Genomic DNA, 23,651 nt, shown 5'->3' with positions numbered 1-23,651 from the left:
CTGTTCAGTGTCATTGGCATTAGGACTGGGTGTTTTCACTTGATGATTACTCCAGATTTTCAAATAGTATATGAACCTTTAAAATTGTGATCAGTAACTCGAGAACAAATCCTGGTGTCTATTTCATATTTCCTCCTTTTATCCTGCCATTCATTCCAGATCTGCTGAGCTTGATTGCAGTGTTCTGTCTCACTGAACCTCATTTTTTTAACAATATTATTCTAAGTATTTCCTTAATGTGACAAAAATGTATACTGATGGAATTGTCATCTAATGTTCAAGCTCGTTAGTTTCATTACTTGTAGTTTTCCAGGCTTCTTTGTGAAAATTGGACGAGATTTTTGTGCAGATTTTGTGATAACATTTCCACAATTTTCACATAAATTGTTCTGTACTTGCAAAACCATTTAAAATAACAATTCCACATGCAAATCTTTGCAATTAAGTAATGTAAACATTGTTCAATTCGTGATGGATTAAAAAAATAATTTAAATTTGCATTATTTGAAGACTCAGTATTGTCACCGAAGACTCTCAAAAACTTCTGCAAGTGTTCCATGGAGAGGATTCTGGCTGGTTGTATCACTCTCTGGTACGAAAGTGCCAAATCTCAGAACAAGAAAAAGCTGCAGAGGGTTGTTAACTCGGCCTGCGACATCAGACTTGACTCCATTGAGAATGTCTACACGAGGCGGTGTCTTAAGAAAGCAGCCTCTATCCTCAAGGCCACGCCCTCTTCACTGCTACCATTAAGAAAAAGGTACAGGAGCCTTAAGACAACACTCAGTGGCACAAGGACTGCTTCTTCCCCGCTGGCATCAGATTCATGAGTGATCAATGAACCAAAGGCACTGCCTTACTTGGATTTTTTGTGCTCTTTTTATTTACTTTTGTAATGTTTGTACTGTGACGCTGCAGCAAAACAACAAATTTCGTGACTTGTTCATGATAATAAATTCTGATTCCTCTCTAATTATGAATTGGTAAAAGTGATGCTGTGTTGGGTCAGGTGCCTGCTACCTCACATGAGGTCATTTCTGATCCGGAGTTCCATTTGCATTGATTCTTCAGTCTACCTCTGACCAGGTTGGTTTGCTTCGTGTGATATTTTCCATGTCCGGAATATGTGCCTGTGGGATAGTTAGTGATTGTAATTTAATCCAAGCCAAGTGGAAGTAAGTAGCAAAATACTACTCTTTTTGCTTGATGTGAGAATAAGTTGCATGGAAATCAGACAAGTTCTCGGACTGGGTAAGAGTAAGGACATTGTGTTGCAGCATTATATTAAAAAAAATTTGGTGGGGCTGTACTTGGAATATTGTGTGCAATCCGGTTGCCCCGTGACAGAGCCTTTGGAAAGGGTACAGAAGAAATTCAGGATGTTGCATGGCTTAAAGAGTATGAACGATGGGGAAAGGTTGGACAAACTTGAGTTGTTTCTCTGGAGGCTGAGAGCAAATGTGACAGAAATTTATAAAATTATGAGAGGCAACGATACGGTTGACAGAATCTTTTTTTCCCCAGGGCAACAATGTTGAGGAGATAGGTGCCTGAAATGGGCTGCCAGGTGTAATGGTGGAGAAAGATGTGCTATTAACATTTACGAGGTTTCTGTATACAGGGAATAGATGAATATGTATCATGCACAGGCACCAGAATTTTAATTCAATTTGGCCACCATGTCTGGGGTTCCTGTACCTAATGTTCTATTTTCAAAGATGGGATTGTCTGAAGATACTGTTTAAAACTTGGGTTAAAAGTAAACAGTGGTTTGTTGTTTTTTAATAATAGATTATATAGATACTTCCCCAACTTGCAAGGATTTGTTTTACAAGGCATAGTGATGGACTGCATTTATTGGAGTATAGAAGAATGAGAGGGGATCTCAGAAGCATTTCAAATGCTGAAAGGATTGTACAGAGTAGATGTGAATAAGATGCTTCCCTTGGTGGGTGAGTCCAGGACAAGAGGGCACAGTCTTCGAATCAGAGGGTTCCCATTTAAAACAGAGATGAGGAGAAAATGCTATAGCCAGAGGGTCGTGGATTTGTGGAATTTGTTGGCACGCACAGCTGTAGAGGTCTGAATACTGGGGGAGTTGAAGGAGAAGATTGATAGGTATCAAATGATCAGGGTATCAAGGGATATTGGAACTAGATGTGAGAATGATTTTAGTCCATGGTGGAGCAGACTCGATGGGTCGAATGGCCTATCTTGTGATCTTATCGCATTGAGAACAGTTGCTATCAATCGGTTCACACCCTTATTTTCAAGATCTTGCATAAAAAAAGATAGAATCTTAAACATGCTGCATCCCTCTTTTTTTCACTGCCAACTCTAGCAGTGTTTGTAATGCTCATGTGTTTTACAAACTTGGTTATTTTGTTCTGGGATTTGTTATCCAGCATTGACCCTGCTCAATGTGCTTCTCAGTTGTATCTGTTGTTCTGGATGTTATTTTATCCAAATGCCAGCTCTTTGTGGTTGAATTCACCATGTAAGGGGAAGGGTTGGTTTCCACTAATTTTGTCTACAGTGTGTTTGATGATCAAACCTCTACTGCTGAAGCCAATTAACTCCACAGCTCAGGTAACACATAAGGGTAACTGGGGAGGGGAAAAATAAAACTTCACCAGTTTTTAGATTGCAGTGGCACTGAAGTATGCATATTTTAAATGCGATGTGACAAGGAAACTGACGCGATGGACCAGAAGTCCACGCTCGCTGTTGTTAAAGCAGTTAGGGTCTGGCTGTCACACAGTCCTTGCACGCCTGCAGTAAGTTGCTCATCACTAGTGACTATGCAGTGACTGACCTTGTGTCAATGTAAAGATAGCCTGCCAGCATTTGGTTAAAGTGTTGTGATGAAAGAAATGGTGAAGGGTAATTGAAAGGCTAAAACTGGAACCAATTTGTGCAACAAGAAAAGCGGAATGAAATTGTGTGAATAACGATGTGTCGACCATGTAAAAATAGATGAAGGATGGTGTCCAGGAAATTGCATGCTAATCTCTGTGGGGAAAAAAATTAAGACAGTTGAAATTCATTTGATCTTTGTTTTCAAATTTCATAAATCGTTTCTCATAGACGTGGTGAAAATGCATCAAACAAATCTGTCATGCATCCATGCTACACTTGCAAAATGCAAATATATATGAGCCAAGGTTGTTAATTATTCTAATACCTGACTTCAACGCAACACATGTCAGAACAGCTCCAACTTCTCTTCTGAAACATTGAATCACCTCATCACTTTTATGGTCCTTTTTCCAGCATTCACAGATCTGATCAATTCCATCCTCTCTCAATGTGTGATGACCATTTGAACTTTAAACTAAATAACTTTAGGCCACTATTCTGCATGCTTTGTGTTTATATACAACATAGCCTAACTTTCTTAACTATTCCTGTTCTTTTTTTTAATTAAGAGAATCAGGATGGTAACAGACCCTTATGGCCATCCAACCACATCCTTATTTATAGGAAATCCTATAAATCCTGTATTTCTCATTAATTTCTCAGTTCGGTCTTAAGCATTTAAAAATGAACCGAGTGACTGGGTACGCCAACATGCCCCTCAAAGCTGCCCCATCATTCAATATGTTCATGGCGATCAACTCCTTCTGCACCAGTTCCCCATTTCATTTAGTTCCTCACTTTTTTCAAATTTCAACCTCTACCTTGAATATTTTCAATGGTTTGGCCTCGTCCAACCTTAATGGCAGAGAATTTCAGAGATTCGCACTCCTCTGAGAGCTATTTCTCCACACTTTAGTTTTAGGTAACCAAACACTTATTTTGATTGTAACCTGTTTCCCAAGTCAAAGTCAAGTCTCCCATGCCTACTCTTCCCTGCCGTCCCCTGAAGCACTTTGTATCTAGAGAAAGAATGTGTGCCTGCATCACCCATCTCACCTCTCTATAGGGTCAAAAGCAGACCTTCCAGGTGAGGTAGAGGTTTACATGCACATTGTCCAACCCAATCAATGGGGTCCCCTGTACATCAATGAGGCCAAATGCACAGTGGGTGACCACATCCTTGAACGCCGATGCTCTGCGAGACTAAACTGTGGCCAACCATTCTCACTCCCCCAGCCATTTCTATAGTGGCATGACTATCCTTAAGGGCCTCATTCATGGGAAAGGAAATCCAATTGTCAACTCGAGGAAAACATATTGTATTTCTCCTCAGCAGTTTTAAATCTAAAGGCATGAATATTGATTTTTGATTTAATTATTTCATGTCACCCCCATCTGATTCCATAGATTCCATTCTTCTCTTCCTTCTCCTGTACTCATGCTATTTCACCCAAATATTTCTTCATTCCTCCCCTCACCCCCCCCCCCCCCACTGGTTTCTTCCTTTACCGCCTATCCACATCTCGCGCCTTCTGTCCTTTCAACTCTGGACTATTTCGCCCACGCCCAGTGTCTTTCTCCATTTTTTTTTCATTTAAATTTAGACATAGCTAGGTAACAGGCCATTTCAGCCCATGAGTCAGTGCTACCCAATTAGCCTATACCCCGGACATTGAGAGGAAACCAGAGCTGCCAGGGAAAACCCAAGCAGATGTGAGGAGAAAATACAAACTCCTTACAGACAGTGCAGGATTCCAACCCCAGTCCCAATCACTGGTGCTGTAATGGTGTTCTTCTCACTGCTAGGTCAACTGTGCCACCCTTTAATTTTGCAATTTTTTTCCATCTAGATCAGTGGTTCTCAACCTTTTTCTTTCCACTCACATTCCCACTCACTTAAGTATTCCCTATGCCATCGTTGCTCTGTGATTAGTAAGGGATTGCTTAAGGTGGTATGTGAATGGAAATAAAAAGTTTGAAAACCACTATTATAATCATACCTAATTGACTCTTGTGTGCAGCCAATGACAATTTTTCTCAAGCAAAATATTTCAGTAACAATTGGGTCCAGAGCAGTGGTTCTCAACCTTCCCTTCCCTCAGATTGCTTATATTAATCCCTCGTTAATTCAGTCACGGCATACCATGGATCAAGTTGTTCTTTGGATTCTGTGGTCTTGATCATTGATGATTAATGTTGAATTTCCCCACCTAGAATACATTGTATTCTTGATCCCTTCAATACTGCTTCTCATGTTTCTTCAACATGGAAAATTCCTGATACATTGAGGGAATGAGGAGGAGATTTCCTTGTTAATGTTTAACCTGGCATCAAGACATTTAATATATTCTGGAATCATTATAGATATCAGTACAGGACAGGAACAGATTCTATGGCCCATGTGTCTGCACTGACCATTGCCAAATCACACTAAAACTCTGCTGCACACATGTCAAACTCAGGCCCGCAGGCCAAATTTGGCCCGTGATATAATTCTATTTGGCCCGCAAGATCATATCAAATATGTATTAGAGCTGGCCCGCTGGCTGCCGCGCCAGTATAGCGCATGCACAGCTAATACTACAAATCCCAGAATGCTTTGCAAATGCGTTGGCGCCGGCCCGTCAGCCCGCTAATCGCCCCCACCTCCTCTCTTTACTTTCATTAGCATCTGCGACCTGTCGCCCAACTCACATGTAATAAACCCCTTACAAAAAATGGCCAAACCAAAGACAGAAAACAGGACCTTTCAAGACAGATGGGAGGCAAACTCTGGGGTCTAGATTTCTGCCCATCACCTTCACATTTGTGTTTCCTTTGCAGCAAACAAAAGTCAACAAATTTTGGTTTTTTTTTAATTTAAGGATACTGCACAGTAACAGGCCCTTTTGACCCATGCGTCTGTGGTGTCCAAACATACCTATGTGATTCAATTAACCCTGTATTTCTAGAGGGTGAGGGGGAAGTGCAGCACATGGAGAAACCCATGCAGACATGGGGAGAACTGATGAACTCCTTACAGACAGTGCCATTTTCGAACTGGGGTCACTGGTTATCCTAACCGTACATGACAATAAACAAATCTTGAAGTGTCTTAGATACCATTGTATCTGTTTCGCCCACTACCCCTGGAAACCCATTCCAGACACCCACCTCTCTCTGTAAAATATTTGTCCTGGTCATCTACCTTGGACATCTCCTCCTCCTCCTCGCCTTCACCATGTCATCCAGTGTGAGACAATTTCACCCCAGAACAATTCAAGGTTCCAAGATATGCTCTCTCCCAGTTGTATAATTTATGACCCAAAGTTGAACACGAGTGTGGAAATGTCCCATGAGACCATGGATGAATGGGACTGAACAGCTTCCTGTGTTTGGAATTTGCAACCAGAGATCTTGCCAGCCAAAAAGGCCATTTGAAAATTCTGGTCAGTCTTTGCAAGCCTTAGGTTGTCAGATCCATCTTTAGATAATGGGCTATATTTCTGCAGTTGGGAAATATCTTAGACTCAGTGGCGGCAGGAAACATAAACTTACATCTCATTTTCACCCCACCTTGAATGAAAGGGTAAATCAGGTTGTTTAGTTTGTGAAGGAAGCTTTAAAATGGCAGCTTGTGGGTAAAGGTTGGACAGATCCAGGCAGTAACTTCAGTCTTTCTGTCAATATATAAAAGAGCAGCCCACACAACCCTTGGATGGCTACTAGTGAAGGATTTTGTCAAAGGAGATGAGGAAGTGCGACCATTGATGTGATTTCCCATCCAGGGACAAAGAAAGATGGTTTTGAAAGTTGGTCACTGAGATCTGGTCACTCAGACATCCAAATAGAATCTGAGGAAAGTCATTGGTAAGAGTCACAAAGGTCTATGTGGACTGTTTTCTTATTGGACATGATTTTCAACCATTAAGAATTGGGGACAGAGTAATGAGAAGCCACAGGAGGAAAATGCGAACTTTCAAGTGAAGTATTGAAGGAGCACTTGAGAGCTTTTAGTGAATCCAAAGTGGAGGCCAACTCCACATTCACAGCAGAGTTTGTTCTATTGCACAATATGTTTTTAAAGTGAAATCGTGTGCTTTGCTTATTAATAGGTGATCATTGGAGCTTTATTCTAGATGGCAGAAATGTGGATCAAATTGTCCTTGTGTGTTTCAAATGATTCACTGTCATCCAAACCTGGAGCCAGGGGGCAAGGTGTAAGTGACCGTCAGCTGGCAGACCCATGAGGACCTTCCCCTGGAGTATCCCAACAGCCCCCAACAAGAGGTTAGGCTCGTGCAGAAATCACCTCTTAAAGTTATTGAGGCTCTGCAAATGGCTTGAATATCTCTGATTCAAAAACCATGAAAGTTGCTTATTTTTAAAATTTTTGTCAAGTTATTTAACAAGTACAATATATGGAAATATGAATTTTTAAAAAATCAAAAGAGAGAGTGAAAAAATTCTTCCCATTCTCAGGTTAGAGGATTCTGATGTTGGGCCATATGTGCAAGTCATTGGATGTTGGAGGCAGGTCCATTTGCCATTGGACTTTCCATGAGTGGAGTGACAGCAACATGTTAATGACAGCCAGTTTGATAGAGCCCAATAAATATGACATTAAATGCCAAACATATATCATGCTGGAGAAACTCAGGAGTCATGTAGAATTCATAGGCCATAAAGGGTGACCAACATTTCGGGCCTGGTCGAGTGCAATACGCAAACATGAAGGTGTTTCTCTAGCATGTTTGTGTATTGCTCTTGTTGACAACATCAATAGGGTTCCTTGTTTAACTCAAAAATTTAAACAATCCACGGTCCAGCAGAAGCACCAGTAAAACAAACTTCTGTCACAATGTGATGTGCCATTAATAATTCACAAAAAGCTGAGTAGTGAAACAATCAGGCTTTTAATAGCTAAAGACCGGAGCACTATCAAACAACCGTCCACCTCCTTGACTGATCAGAGCAAAAGGAAAGGGGTAGCCTGCAAGGGTCTATGGGTAGGATTGGTCTCTGGAGGTGTATCCAGATGATAGCAGCCAATCATGGTGTAACAGTGGCTTACCACACAATGAATTCTATCTATTGTATTGAAGTTGCTTTATATTTATATCATCATGTAATATAAGCAGTTTCGCCAATTTCCACAAAATGGAGTTATTCATAAACTGAAACTAAGATTTAAATTTCATTTCAATGACCAAATGCAATCATCTCAATGTTGTCTTTTGTGTTTATTTCTCTTGCAGAAATGCCACCTACTGTATGAAAGTGTCAATGTCATTGATTGTTGCTGAAAATGATACAGGCCTTTGCTACAATGCAAGAATGAAATACTTTGAAAAAGCTGAACTCAGTAAAAGCAAAGAGATTACATGTCCAGACATTGAGGACTTCACCCTCCCGGACAGTGAGCCTGTGGAATGGTATAAGGTAAGATGATTACCATTTAATTTGTATCTAAAATCTTCAAAAAAAAATGATAGAATTTGTTTTGAATGGTGCTTAGTTAAAGATGAAAACTGTGGAGAGACATCACAAATATCTATTATAGTATAGCATGGTATTTGAACAGGAATGCAAGTCAAAGGCCTGGCGATCAACTGTTGTCCAAAAGGGGGACATTCTCCTAATACATGACGTCACAGAAGATGACGTCGGAAATTACACATGCGAACTGAAGTTTGGGAATTTTGTGGTCAGAAGAACGACCGAGTTGACGGTGACAGGTAAGTGCGGATTTTCCTCTATTTCTTTCCTGGTTTCAGTTTGCGACTGTGATGTTTCTTTTTGTTTTAAAGCACCTGTTCATGCAAGTTACAGCTGGTTTCTGATCTGTTTATGCAATTGTTCTTGCACAACACGCGTTGGCAAGTCGATAAACCTTTGGTCGTGCTGTAATATATTCGATACTTCAAGCAGGATTTCTAATCTCCTTGCATATTTCAGAATCCAGTCCTGAGAAATGAGATTCATGAACAGCATTGCAGGGGGTCAGTGCAGATATTTGAAGTAGTACTTGATATTTATTCATACCAAGTGAAGTCCCATTTCAAGTATCACTCATGAGAGGTGCACAGCTGCTATTTGCTTCCTGCCAGGTATTCGTCTGAGAGGACTGTTGGCTTGTTTGATGCTGGCAACAAAGAATAAAATTGCTCTGCAATGATGCGCAACAGGATCTCATTGCAATTGGGAGTTCGAGTGTTCAGTTTTGGATTTGTTATGGTCTTTTCCCCAGTTGCCCTCTGCCAATATGGTTCAGTTTGGATATTTAAAGCCCTGAATTTAAAGTAAAGAAGTACGAGGGAGTTTTCCATAGACTGTAAACAGGTTTACTGATCACACTAATGTAACAGATTTGGCAATTCATAATTCAATCAATATGACAATGTTGACAGAATTTTGAACTATTTTAACAGCTATAGAGTTTCGAGCTGAGCAAAAAAAATGTCTTGTTAATTTCAAAGCAGCATCCATTAAATATTACTGATGGTTTCACTTGTTGAATGCAAGGACAATTAAGAACAGCAAAGCAGTGTGACTGTCCACTTAAAGAATGATGTGTAGAGCCTGGCAACTTTATTGAACTTAATGTTATAAAGGAAAAGACACTGATCAGTCTCCAATGTAATTAAATGGTTGTTCTGTCGAGATCTGCAGGGTGACGTGTCATATTTGTTTTAAGTGTGTGTGTGTGTGTGTGTGTGTGTGTGTGTGTGTGTGTGTGTACATGTACACAATGCTGAAGTTTTAAGGTAATAAAATTTATATTTCACTTCCTGATAACCTGACTGATTCTGTTAAAGTGGCAATTTAAATTATTCATCTCCACTCTTATTGCTCCATCCAGCCTTCTTTGCTGTCACTGTGAACTCTCCGCATTCATAGGACCCCAGAATAATCAACTGCAAATATTCTAAATTTCTCGTTTGACAGGTAGGGAAGGCAATGAACTGGCTGTAGGTCAGTGGGACAAGGCAAAAAAAAAATGGTTTGGCACAGACTAGAAGGGGGGAAAGGGCCTGTTTTTGTGCTGTAGTGCTCTATGGTTCTATGAGCAGTTGGATTTCAAAAGCAAAATATATTTTGGATGACTTCTGACAAGTTTGTTTCTATTCCTGTACATTATTTTTGATGTAGGAAAGGGAAATGATTCAACATTCTGCCAGCAATATTCATCTGAAAATTTGTGATGTATTAAGCTTGAAAGCAATCAAATGTAATATAATTACAGGACAATCCTGGTGATCAATCATGATCTGTAATCCATTAAACATATTTTCTCACCATTGTTTCACTTGAATTGAAAATATTTTGGTGCATAGAAAACAAAAGGTATTTCCCGTTGTTATGAAAATTTGTGAACATCCTTGTGTCATTTTGAGTTATCGATGTATTTTTGTTTAGCCAGCATCAAAATACACATTCTCCTCCTCACACTTTACGGGACCCTTTATTTCCTGATGCTGTCATGCATCTGTCTTTAAATGTGTGGGGGCTAGAGCACAGGCTTCTTTCTGCACAGTAGGAGACCGAGGCACTGAACTGGTGGACTTCACATGGAGTCCAATGGGGCAGTGAGTCCTGCCACTGATTTTCCACCTGTTGGTCTGGGAAATCCATCTGCTGCACATTAATGGAAGAAAGTTGATATTTTTTATGTGATCAAATTAAATTAAATGTTTGGATTGTTTTAGGTCTGTGTATATCTTATTTTTACTTTAATTTTAAAATTGTTGCAAATAATATAAATGTCTTTTCATGATGAATTTCTGACATGTCTGGAGTATTTGTGAGTAGCAAAGACATGGACAAGGATTCAATAAATATGAGAATAATAGGTAGGTGATTCGGGATCAGGGCCTCACTGCAGTTAATTTGAGTCGGGAGAAACCTTTGCCTTGTTAGAACATCAGGGACCAAACATAAGTGGAAAAACTTGAGTCCTGGACCACACTGGAAGAAACCATGTGGCTGAGGATGTAGATCACCTGCAAACTCTGCCCCCTTTTTCTCAGCAGGTGTGCACCTGATAGAACTGTCGGACCTTCTGGCACAGAAGGAAAATTTATTCAGTCATTCCTTGCTCTCTCCACTTGTCCTGCCCGCTCAGCCTCCTCCAGTCCTTGAATTATGAAAATGACCACAAACATAATTTTTGTCTTGTTGATGCTACAATTCTGTAACTGCATCTTTGTAAAATTCGTGCACTTGGACAATTATTTGACAGCAGAGAAAAGACGATGTGAAATTAATTTTTAGAAACGTCGGGGGAAGCTTGCTGAGAAAATTAAAGTCTATCCTGTCATGAAAGCTAATAATCAATCAAACAATTTATGGGAGACAATATCTTTGTCCTTTGGTCTAGAAATTATGCATTTCCCCTGAAGAAACATGCTTGTGGTAAGTAGGAGTCTAATAGACAAATATCACAACCAAAATAAGGCAGCATGGTTAGCGCATCAGATAGCACAATGCTTGTACAGCACCAGTAACCAAGGTTTGAATCTCAGCGCTGTCTGTAAGGAGTTTGTATGTTCTCCCAATGTCTGCGTGGGTTTCCTCCAGGTGCTTTGGTTCCTTCCCACCTTTCAAAACATATGGGGGTTTAGGTTAATTGGTATGTTTGCACAGCATGGGTTCATGAGCTGGTGAGGCCTGTTGCCGTGCTGTCTTTTAAAAAAAAGACTTCAAAATGTATGCACTGAGGCAAGAGTTGTTAAAATTGTTCATCATGCCTGACTTGATTCTGATGCTCAGATGATTTCCTGTGATATCTTTATTTTAACTTTATGCATTCCTCATTGAAATAATGTATGTAGAATCGGTGAGTGTCAACGCAATGTTTTATTTATCCTCAAAGCTCTGCAGAAATTGGCTCTTGCTCCATACAAGCTGTGAAATGGACTCTTAGTTGTCTCAGCCAATATTACTTCTCAGTTGGCCAGATATCACATGGCTAACTGTCACTGGGCTCATTTTTCTTAACAAAGTACTTTGGAAATCTAGGATCTTTAAAATTAATTTGATTTATAAACAATTTTCTCAATGTATCCCAATGTATTTCTACCTTTTTTTTCCCACGCACATGAAATCTGAGAGGATGCCCCATGGATAATTGGAAACAAAGCTGTTTTTTTAAACCTTGATTCAATGAATGCTGTTCTTCACTGCACCACTTCCTCCATGACCATTGTGAAAAGTGTGAAATGGCATTGCAAAGTCAGAACATTATTTCTTTTTAAAATATTTTATTGATATTTTACAGTTTACCCAATAAAACAGACTAATTAGACAAGATTCAAGACAAAAAATATTTAGAATTAATTCTCATGATCAGAAAATCCAGAGCACTACCATGACAATGGAGTAACATTTAACAACAAAATAAAACCCAAAAAAGGAAAGAGAAAATAAATTTCAAAACCCCATCCTCTAAGCAAGGTTGAAAGTTGACATGTATGAGTCAGGTGACACACAGTGACAAAGTTCCAGAACAACACAATCTTTAGATTATGATATAATAGTCCATAAATGGGCCCCATATCTTTTGAACTTAACATTTGAATCCTTGACAGCATATTTATATTTTTTTTCCCTAGAGCTAAATAAGACATAATATCCCTTACCCAATGTGCATGTGTAAGTGGAGTATTATCTTTCCATTTAATCAAAATTTGCATGTCTGGCCATCAGTGAAATAAAAAATAAAATTCTGCTTTGAATTGAAGTCGGTAACACATCAACATCTTAAATGCTTTTTGGACATCCACTAAAATCAAGATATGAACTATGGCAGAGAATTAAATTCTTCCTTGAAGTCTGAAAGGGATGGCATTCATTGTTAACGTAAGCTGATCAGAAAGACTATTACATCTGTAATTGGAACCATCATTCTGCATGTTCCCATTACAGTGATCACATGTAGAAGTCGTGCGTATTGTGTCGCTCCCCACCAACTATTTGCTCAGTCTGCCATGGAAGAAATTAAAGAAATTCTATCAAGTCACACCAACTAAATAGATCCTTTATAATTGAATTCTTGTAACAATAACACAACAGCTTACAGAGATGACAGGCCAGGAGCAAAACAATGGTGGATTCATATTTCTGATATTACAAGAGGGAAGCAATGACATTGACTCCTGTCCAACCTTCTCCCACTTTCGTGGTCCATGCTCTTGTTTTCCACCTCTTCGTTGTATAGTGATTGAAAGTGATCTTGTAACCTGGATCATTGTATTGTCAGAGGAGTCCTGAGAGAGAGTTATAAAATTGAGGTGTGTACTAGATGCTGTGCATCTAAAGGCAGTGGGGGAGGGGGAGATGTAGGGTATATTTTTTTGTGCTTGGAGTGGCAGGTGGCTGGAACCGGATATCTGAAGAGATGGTGGAAGCAGAAACGACACCAGTGCTCAAGGTTTCCAGATCAGTGCTTGAATATACAGGAGATAGAATGATATAAGTGCAAGCAGCAGAGATTAAGTTTAATTTAGGCATCACATTGGATGCAGACATCATATGCCAAAGGGCCTATTTCCTGTGCTCTAATGTTCCATGCTGCATAAATGTATTTAGTAAAAATAATATGGTGTTTGCATAATTAAAAGGTAAAGTTTCTCTTATTGTCACATCATTCAGAATGTAAAAAGCATGAAATTCCTTAATTTTTGTCCACCGTGAGGCAGACGGAGAGTCGCCACCTTGTCCAGTGCCCCCCACAGAATCCTACAGCACCTGGTGTTCCTCGGTGATCTCCCCTCCAGAACCGACCAGTCCTGAGCCTGCTTAGCTTCCGAGGTCAGACAATCCCGGACGTATTCAGACTATTAGCTGCTGGCTTTATTTGTCTCAAAAAAGGGCAAGTTTAAAACTAAATGACAAGTTAATAAGCAGAAATACTTGATTTCAAAGTGATTAAAGTGTGCAATCTTCACTCTGAGAAGGATTCAAAAGATTGAGTCAAAAGCTGAGATTCTGAATAATGTCTGAGAGAAATTAGCAAGAACCAGTTTTTGCAATAAACAGGGTGGGGGTGGGGGGGAGAGATAATATTGCAAAATTTTGTGAAAAGTGCTTGAGGGAACAAAAAAAAAGAGACATCCAGGATGATGAGAAAGGATTAGCGTAGCTGTTGGGGCAATGGTGCCAGCAACCTGATGGCAATCTAGCCCTGTCCGTGAAGCGTTTGTACGTTCTTCCCGTGAGCTGTGAGGTTTTTGTGGGAGCTCCAGTATCCTCCCCACCTTCCCAACATGCAGGGTTGGTAGGTTAATTGGGTGGAATTGGGCTGCATGGATTTCAGTGGCTGGAATCGGCTTCTAATGTGTTGTTTTGTCTTAAAAGAAAATCAAAGTGTCTTTAACAAAGATAGAGATCAATTTTGGCCTTTTAGTTTTGCTGATGAAAGTAGGATAGTTTGTGGGGAAAGAAGAACATATTTGAGAATAATAGGAATTGGATTGTGACTCGGGTTATGTGGGGGCCTCGTGAATCTTACTTCATGAGCAAACACATCTTAATAAAATGGGGAGGACATGAATCTCTCTTCAATGTTATCGGGAGATTGGGCTTCGGCACGCAGGCCTCAGGCTTTCGGCGGGCTGGACATGGTGCCGCCGAGCGGCAGCACCGTCATGGGCGAGTAGCAGCTCCACTGGATAATCGGTCCTGGCCTACGTACCCCACAACAGAAACAGGATTTGGAGAAACTTAATGATTTAAAGGCCAGAGTCCAACAGATTATGAACCAGTTTGGACCTGCAAATTGAATAAATTTGATGAATCTTCCTTCAATAAAGTGCACCGCCTCAAAATACATTGGCTAATAGTACTGCTGTGGGAAAGATACCTGGAATGCCAGGCTCAGGAGGATGCATGAGTCCAGAAGGTAATCAGGCCTTGAGCAAAAGGAAGCTTCAAGATCTGGAGCGGGAGATTGATCCAAATAAACAACTTGATGAAGATGTGAAGGAAATGCTTTTGCAGATAGCTGGTGATTTGATTGAAAGTGTCGTGAGTGCCGCTTGTCAGCTCGCACGTCACCGCAAGTCAAGCACACTGGAAGTCAAGGATGTTCAGTTGGATCTTGAACGCCAGTGGAATATGTGGATACGAGGATTTGGTTCAGATAAAATTAGACCTTATAAAAAGGCCTGCACAACAGAAACTCATAAACAGATAATGGCACTAATACGCAAAACAACCAAAAAGTAAAGTTTTGATCATTTCTACAACAAAGTTCTGAACATCACATTCTCAGGCTAACCTCCAATTTTGTAGAGGAACCTGTCATGGCTGATGGTGTGATTTTTGTGAAAATGAACTGGTATAATTTGTACACTTGTACCAACTCGCTGTAGCCACGTTTGTTGCTTGATTCTCCTTCCCGAATACAAAGTTTAAGGACTTGTACAAAGTGAATGGTGCGTGTGTATGTGAAATTGTGCCATTGATTAATGGTAGCGTGATCTATTGGGATTTGGTGGAGTATTAAGTCGTTGGTTTTCATATTTTTGTACAGAGGTAATGTTGACCATTTTTGCCAATAAAATATTACTTGAAAAAATAGTTATCGGGAGATTGTGTGTAAGCATCTGCTGTATTTGAACTCTTGTGGTGCAAATATTACTGCCAGTTATCAGCCCAGGACATGTATTGTCAAATACAGGCATGGGCTGCTTCATTTGCTTTCAAGTGCAAGCGATATTAAACATTGACGATCATCGGTGCACACCAGAGCTTCTCATTTCATTGCAAAATGAAAATCATTGGAACTGCTGACAATGTTTGGGTCAAGGACACTGTCCTGACAAAGTGCTGAAATTTGATATCGTGTGGAATGAATCAAAGAAAGGCTACTGTACTATTGAGCTCCCAGTGGGAAACCAAGATGATAATTTATTGTCATACGCACAAGTACAATACACAAATGCATTGGAATTCTGTCCTGCTGGAGTCAAACACGTACTTTAGTGAAAAAAAAAACAAATGCAACAGTGCGGAGAGAGAAAATTAATATAAATGATAAATAAATATTCATAGTTACAGTTCATGCAAGGAGAAGAGGTGTTTTAATAATGAAGTCCAGTCCAGATGGAAGGAAAAATATATATCAGCATTTCATTCCTGTCTGCTGCCCTCAAACAATTCTGGATTAAAACATCCAGAATAAATCACACACCAGACTTGAATTTGAACAGAGACGAAACATTCATTTTTAGCATTTCTTGGACTCTTGCAGGAATTCTCTTAATTCTTAGATTCTGACTATCCTTCCCCATCTGGGGATGGTAAAAACACAGAAATGCTGGAGGAAGTCAGCAAGTCTCGCAGTGTCTGTAGGAGAGAAAGATAGATAACCAATGTTATTCAGGCGCCTGCCTGCTTTTTGCACATACCTGGAAGAAGGGCTCAGGCCCGCATCGTCGGTTATACATCCTTACCTCCTATGGATGCTGTGAGACCGGCTGAGTTCCTCGAGAATTTTTGCATTGTTGCTGCAATCACAGCGTCTGCAGACGTTGGCGTTTCATTCCCTGTCTGACCACTTGTCCTGGCGCCTGATCCAAAATTCCAAACATTTGAATGTAGAAAGTTTAACAACAGGGAAGAAAGAGGAAACTGAAGCAGTTCTTTGGAGTTATTTTAACATATTTAATCATTGTCACATAATGCTTTGATTTATTTTGAGTTATTTCATTTTTAATTGATTTTTAATGCATCTGAATGTCAAAGAATTTAGTTGGAGAAAAGGATGGCAATTTTCTTTCTCCCAAACAGGTCCATTAATCAAGAAATGCACAATTGATCGAGAAAATACTGGAATACAGCTCCATGTTGAAACTGAAAAAAATGATAAATATTCGCAGTTACAGTTCTTGCAAAGTGAAGTGATGTTTTAATAATGCCATCAAGTCTTTTTGTGGTGTTGAGTCAGTTATGGTTGGGGTAGTTGGGAGTATCAAGACCTTGAAAACTGATTGTGGGGGTGGGGGAGTGTGGAGAATGAACCCAGAGGGGCTGGTTTTCAATTTCCTGTACCTCCTTCCTGAAGGTTGCAGTAAGGAGAGATGGGGACTCCCCATTTTTATCTTCCCTCTCCTTGCACTTTATTTCAATATGCTTAATAATATTGAAATTTCACATCCAAAAATATAGAGTACATACAGATACGTTAAAATTCAAAAAGATGCATCACACTTAAATCATATAATTTCCTCCAAAGTTCCCCAACATTTTAATCCACCAGATTATATTGCATTGATGTTATATTATTTTATTTTTAAAAAGAAAATCTAAACCCACTACCAAGAAATAAGCTGTTTGACCAAAAATAAAATACTTATCAGTGATAAATTTTCAAATTAGTCAACCTTCATAACAAATCAAAGTAACTGAAAAAAACTCCCCACAGTGTTTGAAAATTTAAATTCCAATCGGAAATTGAGCATCTAATCTTCTCTAAGTTTAAACATGACTTGGCGTCCAGAATCCGAGGCCACAGTTTAAGAATAAGGGGTTGGCCACTTAGAACGGAGTTGAGAAATCACTTCTTCACCCAGCGAGTTGTGGATCTGTGGAACACTCTGCCTCAGAAGGCAGTGGAGGCCAATTCTCTTGATGTTTTCAACAAAGAATTAGACAGAGCTCCTGAAGACAGCAGAGTCGAGGGATATGGGGGAGAAGGCAAAAACGGGGTACTGACGATGGGTGATCAGCCATGATCACAGTGAGTGGAGGTGTTGGCTCAAAGGGCCGAATTGTCTACTCCTGCACCTGTTGTCTATTGTCACATAACCATTGAGCATGATTAGGAGGGGTAGTGACCCACCATCTGATCTTTGCTTCTATTCTTTGTTTTGACTTTATAAGTTAAGAGCAAGAGAGCGTTTTTTATTTGTGACATGGTTGCAACCTCTCCCATTTATAGTCACACATTCAGGTCACTTCAGCTCGAGAGAAGCATAAGTACTGCTGATGCTGGAATCTTGAGCAAACTAAGCTGCAGGAGAGGCGTTTTGGGCGAAGCGGCATCCATGGGGAGAAGTGAGCATTCATCGTTGCAGGTCAGGACCCTTTAAGAGTCCCAACTGAAATATTGACTGCCCATTTCTCTCCACAGGTAGGGCCTGCCCTCTGATTCCCTCCAGCAACTCATTACCTCATTTCCTGTTGATACAATTGACCTGACATTCAGAAGAAATATCCTTCCCTGGAGAATTCCAGCAAGCTAGAATGAATTCCCAGACAGTCAGGACAATTAATTTGAGATTCTTGCTCTCTCTCTGTGAACTCATGAAAGAACATGAACAATGACAATGTTCACTCGGAAACTCAAACAAAAAAAAACTTAAATTGGAATAGGAAGAATGAATTAATGGTGAAAGAGAATTGCCTGAGGTTGTAACTTGTTTGGGCTTTGGTATTCAGAAACAAATGCAGACTTGATGTCACCAGGATCATTTGTGTGCCATGTGGTGAGTGGGAGCTAAGATAGCGAAGCGGAGTGGGAAATTAGAGGATTGGGAAACCTTCAAAGAGCATCAGAGGGTAACTAAGAAAATCATAAGAGAGGGGAAAATGAAGTACGAGTGGAAATTAGCAAATAATATAATGGAGGATAGCAATAGCTCTTTTAAATATGTGAAGAGGAAGAAATTGGTTCGGTCTAAAATTGGTCCATTAAGAATGGAAAAGGGTGGAATTATTACTGGAAACAAGGAGATGGCTGAGGAATTTAACAAATACTTTGCAACTGTCTTCACCAAGGAGGATATAGGTTATGGTCAGTTAGGGGGTAGTGGTCATGCGGTATCAAGAGACTTGGGGAACTTTCCTGGGGAAGTAGGGGATCTAATGGATATCCGGATCCAGAAGCAGGAGGTTGTGAGTAAATTGTTGGGACTGAGGGCTGATAAATCCCCATGGCCTGCTGGGCTGCATCCCAGGGTGCTTAAAGAAGTTGCTATGGAAATTGTGGAGGCACTGGTCGACATTTTCCAAAGTTCTGTAGATTCGGGGGAGGTCCCTGAGGATTGGAGAGTGGCTGATGTGGTGCCGATTTTTAAGAAGGGAGGGAGGGAGAAAACGGGAAATTATAGACCGGTCAGCCTGACATCAGTGGTGGGGAAGATATTGGAATCTATCATAAAAGGAGTAATAGCAGAACACTTAGGCAGAAATAATAGTATAAGGGCTAGTCAGCATGGATTCCTTAAGGGTATGTCATACTTGACTAACCTTCTGGAATTTTTCGAGGATGTGACAAAGAGGGTGGACTTGGGAGTGCCAGTGGATGTGGTGTATTTGGACTTCCAGAAGGCCTTTGATAAGGTACCGCACGGGAGACTAGTGGGCAAGATCAGGGAGCATGGTATTGGAGGTAAGGTGCTGACATGGATAGGAAATTGGTTAAGAAATAGGAAACAAAGGGTTGGAGTAAGCGGGTCTTTTTCAGGATGGCAGGATGTGATGAGTGGAGTGCCGCAGGGATCGGTATTGGGTCCTCAGTTGTTTGTAATTTATGTAAATGATTTGGATGAGGGGATTATTAATAACATGAGCAAATTTGCAGATGACACTAAACTGGGTGGCGGTGTGGGGTGTGAGGAGGATGTCAGGAAAATGTAGAGGGACTTTGACAGGTTGGGGGAGTGGGCTGCTGAATGGAAGATGACGTTCAATGTGAGCAAATGTGAGGTTATCCATTTTGGGGGCAATAATAGGAAAGCTGAGTATTATTTAAATGGAGACAAGCTAGGGAGTGGGGAGGTGCAAGTGGATCTGGGTGTACTTGTTCACCGGTCACTGAAGGCTAACATGCAGGTTCAGAAAGCTGTGAAGAAGGCAAATGGCATGTTGGCTTTCATAAGGAGGGGATTGGAGTATAGGAACAGAGACACCCTTCTGCAGTTGTACAGGGCCCTGGTGAGACCCCACCTGGAGTATTGCATCCAGTTCTGGTCTCCAATTATGAGGAAGGACATACTAGCTATAGAGGGTGTGCAGCGCAGATTTACAAGGTTAGTTCCAGGGATGGCGGGGTTGACATATGCTGAAAGGCTAGAAAAACTGGACTTGTATCCGATGGAGTTTAGAAGGATGAGGGGGGACATGATTGAGGTATACAAAATTATCAAGGGGATAGACAGGGTGAAGTCGGATTACTTGTTCCCAATGATGGGGGAGACGAGGACCAGAGGGCATAGTTTAAGAATACAGGGTAGGCCCTTTAGGACGGAGATGAGAAAACATTTTTTTACCCAGAGAAGTGTGAATCTGTGGAATGCTCTGCCACAGAGGGTGGTAGAGGCAGATTCACTGATTATGTTCAAAAGAGAGTTAGATAAGACTCTAGTGGGCAAAGGAGTTAAGGGTTATGGGGATAAGGCTGGAAAAGGGTACTGATGGTAGTGATCAGCCATGATCTGTAAAATGGTGGTGCTGGCTCGACGGGCCGAAGGGCCTACTCCAGCTCCTATTGCCTATTGTCTATTTGATCCTTTTGGGCTTCATCTGAATGAGCAAAACATGCTGCATACATACAAGGCCATGCTTGGAGCATACTTGGCTGGGTCGATGAATAGAAGAGGAATATTGGGTACTCATGGGGTGTTAGGTAACGGGAAAAGGAAAATGTCAGTCCCAGGGATGATAGAGAAAGGGATAGACCAAATCGAAATAGTTAAAAGTGCCAATTGTAAAATAAAACTGATGTGGCCTTTCAATGACTCCTGGTCTTGTGATGTCAGTGAAATAAGAATCTTAGAGTTAAAATGAGAAAAGGGTGGGATTCGAACATGGGGAGAATATTTGGAGGGGTGCTGTGCTTGGGAAGTATTTCACAGAGAGACAAATCTGGACACGTGTTAAAATCAAAGGAAACTTTATTGAACAAATGGTAGAAAAACGGGAAGCTGTCAAAGGGTACTTAGTTACTCTAATGCTAAATCGGACCCATGTTAGACTCAAAGGGACAGCCTATCTTCTATACGGTACAAGACAAAAAGCTAGAACGGTGAAATCGGGCACAAGGGATTCTGATACCAATGGCTGCTTACCCTACCCACTCTCCTGCACATGTACAAACTTCACAGATGGACTTTCAAACATACTCCCAATTCCGTGTTCCAAAGGGGCTGCATCTCTCTACAAGTGCTGATCTATTGCAGTACTATGTCTCAACTCACTGTAGTGGACACCTTACCCACAACTCTTCCAATGATGGCCTGGAGCAATGTCTGGGACTTAGACCAAGAAGCAGAGCGAAAGAAATATGGCATGCTTCAATGCCTAGACTGTTCTGAGCTGAGCATCTGGCCAACGATGACACTGAGCCCCAGTAAGGTGTGCACCAGTTGGTGACCAGACCCCAACCTTGAATGGCAGGTGATATGACTCCCAAACAAGTTTCAAGCAATCCACAATGTTCCAGGCAGGGAGGCCACGTGTTCCTCCACAATCCACATATAGCAAGGGGTAACATTGATTTCCCAAATGGCTATGCTGGACCGCATGGGACGTATTATAGAAAATGAATTGACCACTCTTGCGTGTTGGAACGATGTGATAGGACTTGCAATTGAATTTTCTTTTGGGAACAAGGACAACAAATATCATAACAGGCGAGTTTCAAATTGAGGTGAGAATTAATAGGGATAACTGCGTTTGGTTATTTGATGTGCAAATATGAACAAAGGCCTGATATTTTGTCACTGTTCACTTTGAATTGGAGCTGTCATTTAAAGTATTGACTTTCTATATTTATCTGTTCTATTCTTCCATTTAAATTCTCTGTGAGTTTAAGCATTAAAACAAAATGGGTCTCTTAATATTTTGCATGAGAAATTTCATTTGACCTATTACTTTGAGTGATCCAACATAATTTAGAGTTGAAATTTGCAGAAAGTACCCTGAGGAAAATTAAAGCCGTGTATCAGCTGTTAATTCACTCAGGAAAAGCAAATGCACTTTGCAAGGCAACCCCAAGTATAGGCTGGGCTTGTGTTTTTCCTTGGAGGCACGTAAATACAGAAGGTAGTTTATTTGCATCTTTATTTACTGAGTCAGGATGCCTGACCTCTGCGAACCTTGCTCTTGTTAAAGAGTTTCTGCAACTCCGGATATATTTTATTCAAGGCTTGTTACTTTGTCACGACATTTGAAGTAATTGAGACGATGCCTTTCCGAAGGGTGGCATGTTTGGAATTAGCATGGAGATTGGAGCCATCAAATTGATGGCCATTGTATGGAGTGGTCCACTGCAAGTTGTTTCTGTGGATTCCAATAACTGTGTGGCAAACTAGCTCAGACATCGGCCAGGTATATCTTCCAGGAGTGGAATGTGAAGAGGCACGGGGTGTCCCAGAGCAGCTGTGCCTCTGTCGTGATGGTTACTTTACAAACTGGTGAAAGTGGCAAAAAAAAGATGAACCACATTGTGGTGATTGGTGGTTGTGCAACGTCCCTGAGTTCTGCAGGTAACTGAGCAAAGGGGAGGGTTGAACACATAAAGAGACAAGCACGTTGGCATCACTGGAGGGGGTGGACGGTGCTGACTGTACGGGGTGATGCCAAAATGACCATCTATAAAATTGTTGTGCAGTCTTTCAGCAGAAATTTATTACTTTTTAATAAAAATATCCCTATCGTTATAACAACAAAAAGATTTTTCGTAAGCCCAGTTTACGTGTATCAATACACCCTCAAGGCTAAAACTATGCCAATTTACTTTTTTAACCTTCTAATGCGCTACAGCATTATCACCCAATTATAACGGGCACACAAAACTCAAAACGGTCAACCAGTTTACCTATCTCGGCTGCACCATTTCATCAGATGCAAGGATCGACAATGAGATAGACAACAGACTCGCCAAGGCAAATAGCGCCTTTGGAAGACTACACAAAAGAGTCTGGAAAAACAACCAACTGAAAAACCTCACAAAGATAAGCGTATACAGAGCCGTTGTCATACCCACACTCCTGTTCGGCTCCAAATCATGGGTCCTCTACCGGCACCACCTACGGCTCCTAGAACGCTTCCACCAGCGTTGTCTCCGCTCCATCCTCAACATCCATTGGAGCGCTTACATCCCTAACGTCGAAGTACTCGAGATGGCAGAGGTCGACAGCATCGAGTCCACGCTGCTGAAGATCCAGCTGCGCTGGATGGGTCACGTCTCCAGAATGGAGGACCATCGCCTTCCCAAGATCGTGTTATATGGCGAGCTCTCCACTGGCCACCGTGACAGAGGTGCACCAAAGAAAGGGTACAAGGACTGCCTAAAGAAATCTCTTGGTGCCTGCCACATTGACCACCGCCAGTGGGCTGATAACGCCTCAAACCGTGCATCTTGGCGCCTCACAGTTCGGCGGGCAGCAACCTCCTTTGAAGAAGACCGCAGAGCCCACCTCATTGACAAAAGGCAAAGGAGGAAAAACCCAACACCCAACCCCAACCAACCAATTTTCCCCTGCAACCGCTGCAATCGTGTCTGCCTGTCCCGCATCGGACTTGTCAGCCACAAACGAGCCTGCAGCTGACGTGGACTTTTTACCCCCTCCATAAATCTTCGTCCGCGAAGCCAAGCCAAAGAAGATAACGATACTTCGAATCTCGTGGTTTCGTCTGCATGCGCTTAAAGTACACGCTGTTGCTTTCGTTGATAAATTACAAAAATCTGTAGACACCGTGGTTGAAGTAAAAACACAAAATGTTGGAGAAACACAGCAGATCAAGCAGGGTCTTTTATGTAGCAATGGTAAAAAGACATAACCAATCTTTCAGGTCTGAACCCT

General features: G+C 41.0%; 1 protein-coding gene and 1 pseudogene across 4 annotated transcripts in view; both read left to right on the top strand.

The window, feature by feature from the left end:
• The window catches only part of LOC138738944 (interleukin-1 receptor accessory protein-like 1), a 1,251,110-nt gene that overhangs the window by 627,071 nt on the left and 600,388 nt on the right, over positions 1–23,651 (top strand). For all 4 annotated transcript variants that reach the window (XM_069890175.1, XM_069890174.1, XM_069890172.1 and 1 more), the window contains 2 exons: positions 8,097–8,280; positions 8,423–8,576. In XM_069890175.1, coding sequence (XP_069746276.1) covers positions 8,097–8,280; positions 8,423–8,576 — 338 coding nt within the window. The remainder of the gene's footprint in view (positions 1–8,096; positions 8,281–8,422; positions 8,577–23,651) is intronic.
• LOC138738945 (transcription initiation factor TFIID subunit 12 pseudogene) lies at positions 14,580–15,069 on the top strand (annotated as a pseudogene).

This window comes from Narcine bancroftii, chromosome 7 (assembly GCF_036971445.1).
Source record: "Narcine bancroftii isolate sNarBan1 chromosome 7, sNarBan1.hap1, whole genome shotgun sequence".
In the NCBI taxonomy this organism is placed as follows: Eukaryota; Metazoa; Chordata; class Chondrichthyes; order Torpediniformes; family Narcinidae; genus Narcine; species Narcine bancroftii.
Note: the sequence above shows the minus strand (reverse complement) of the source record. Positions and strands in the feature narration are given on the sequence as shown.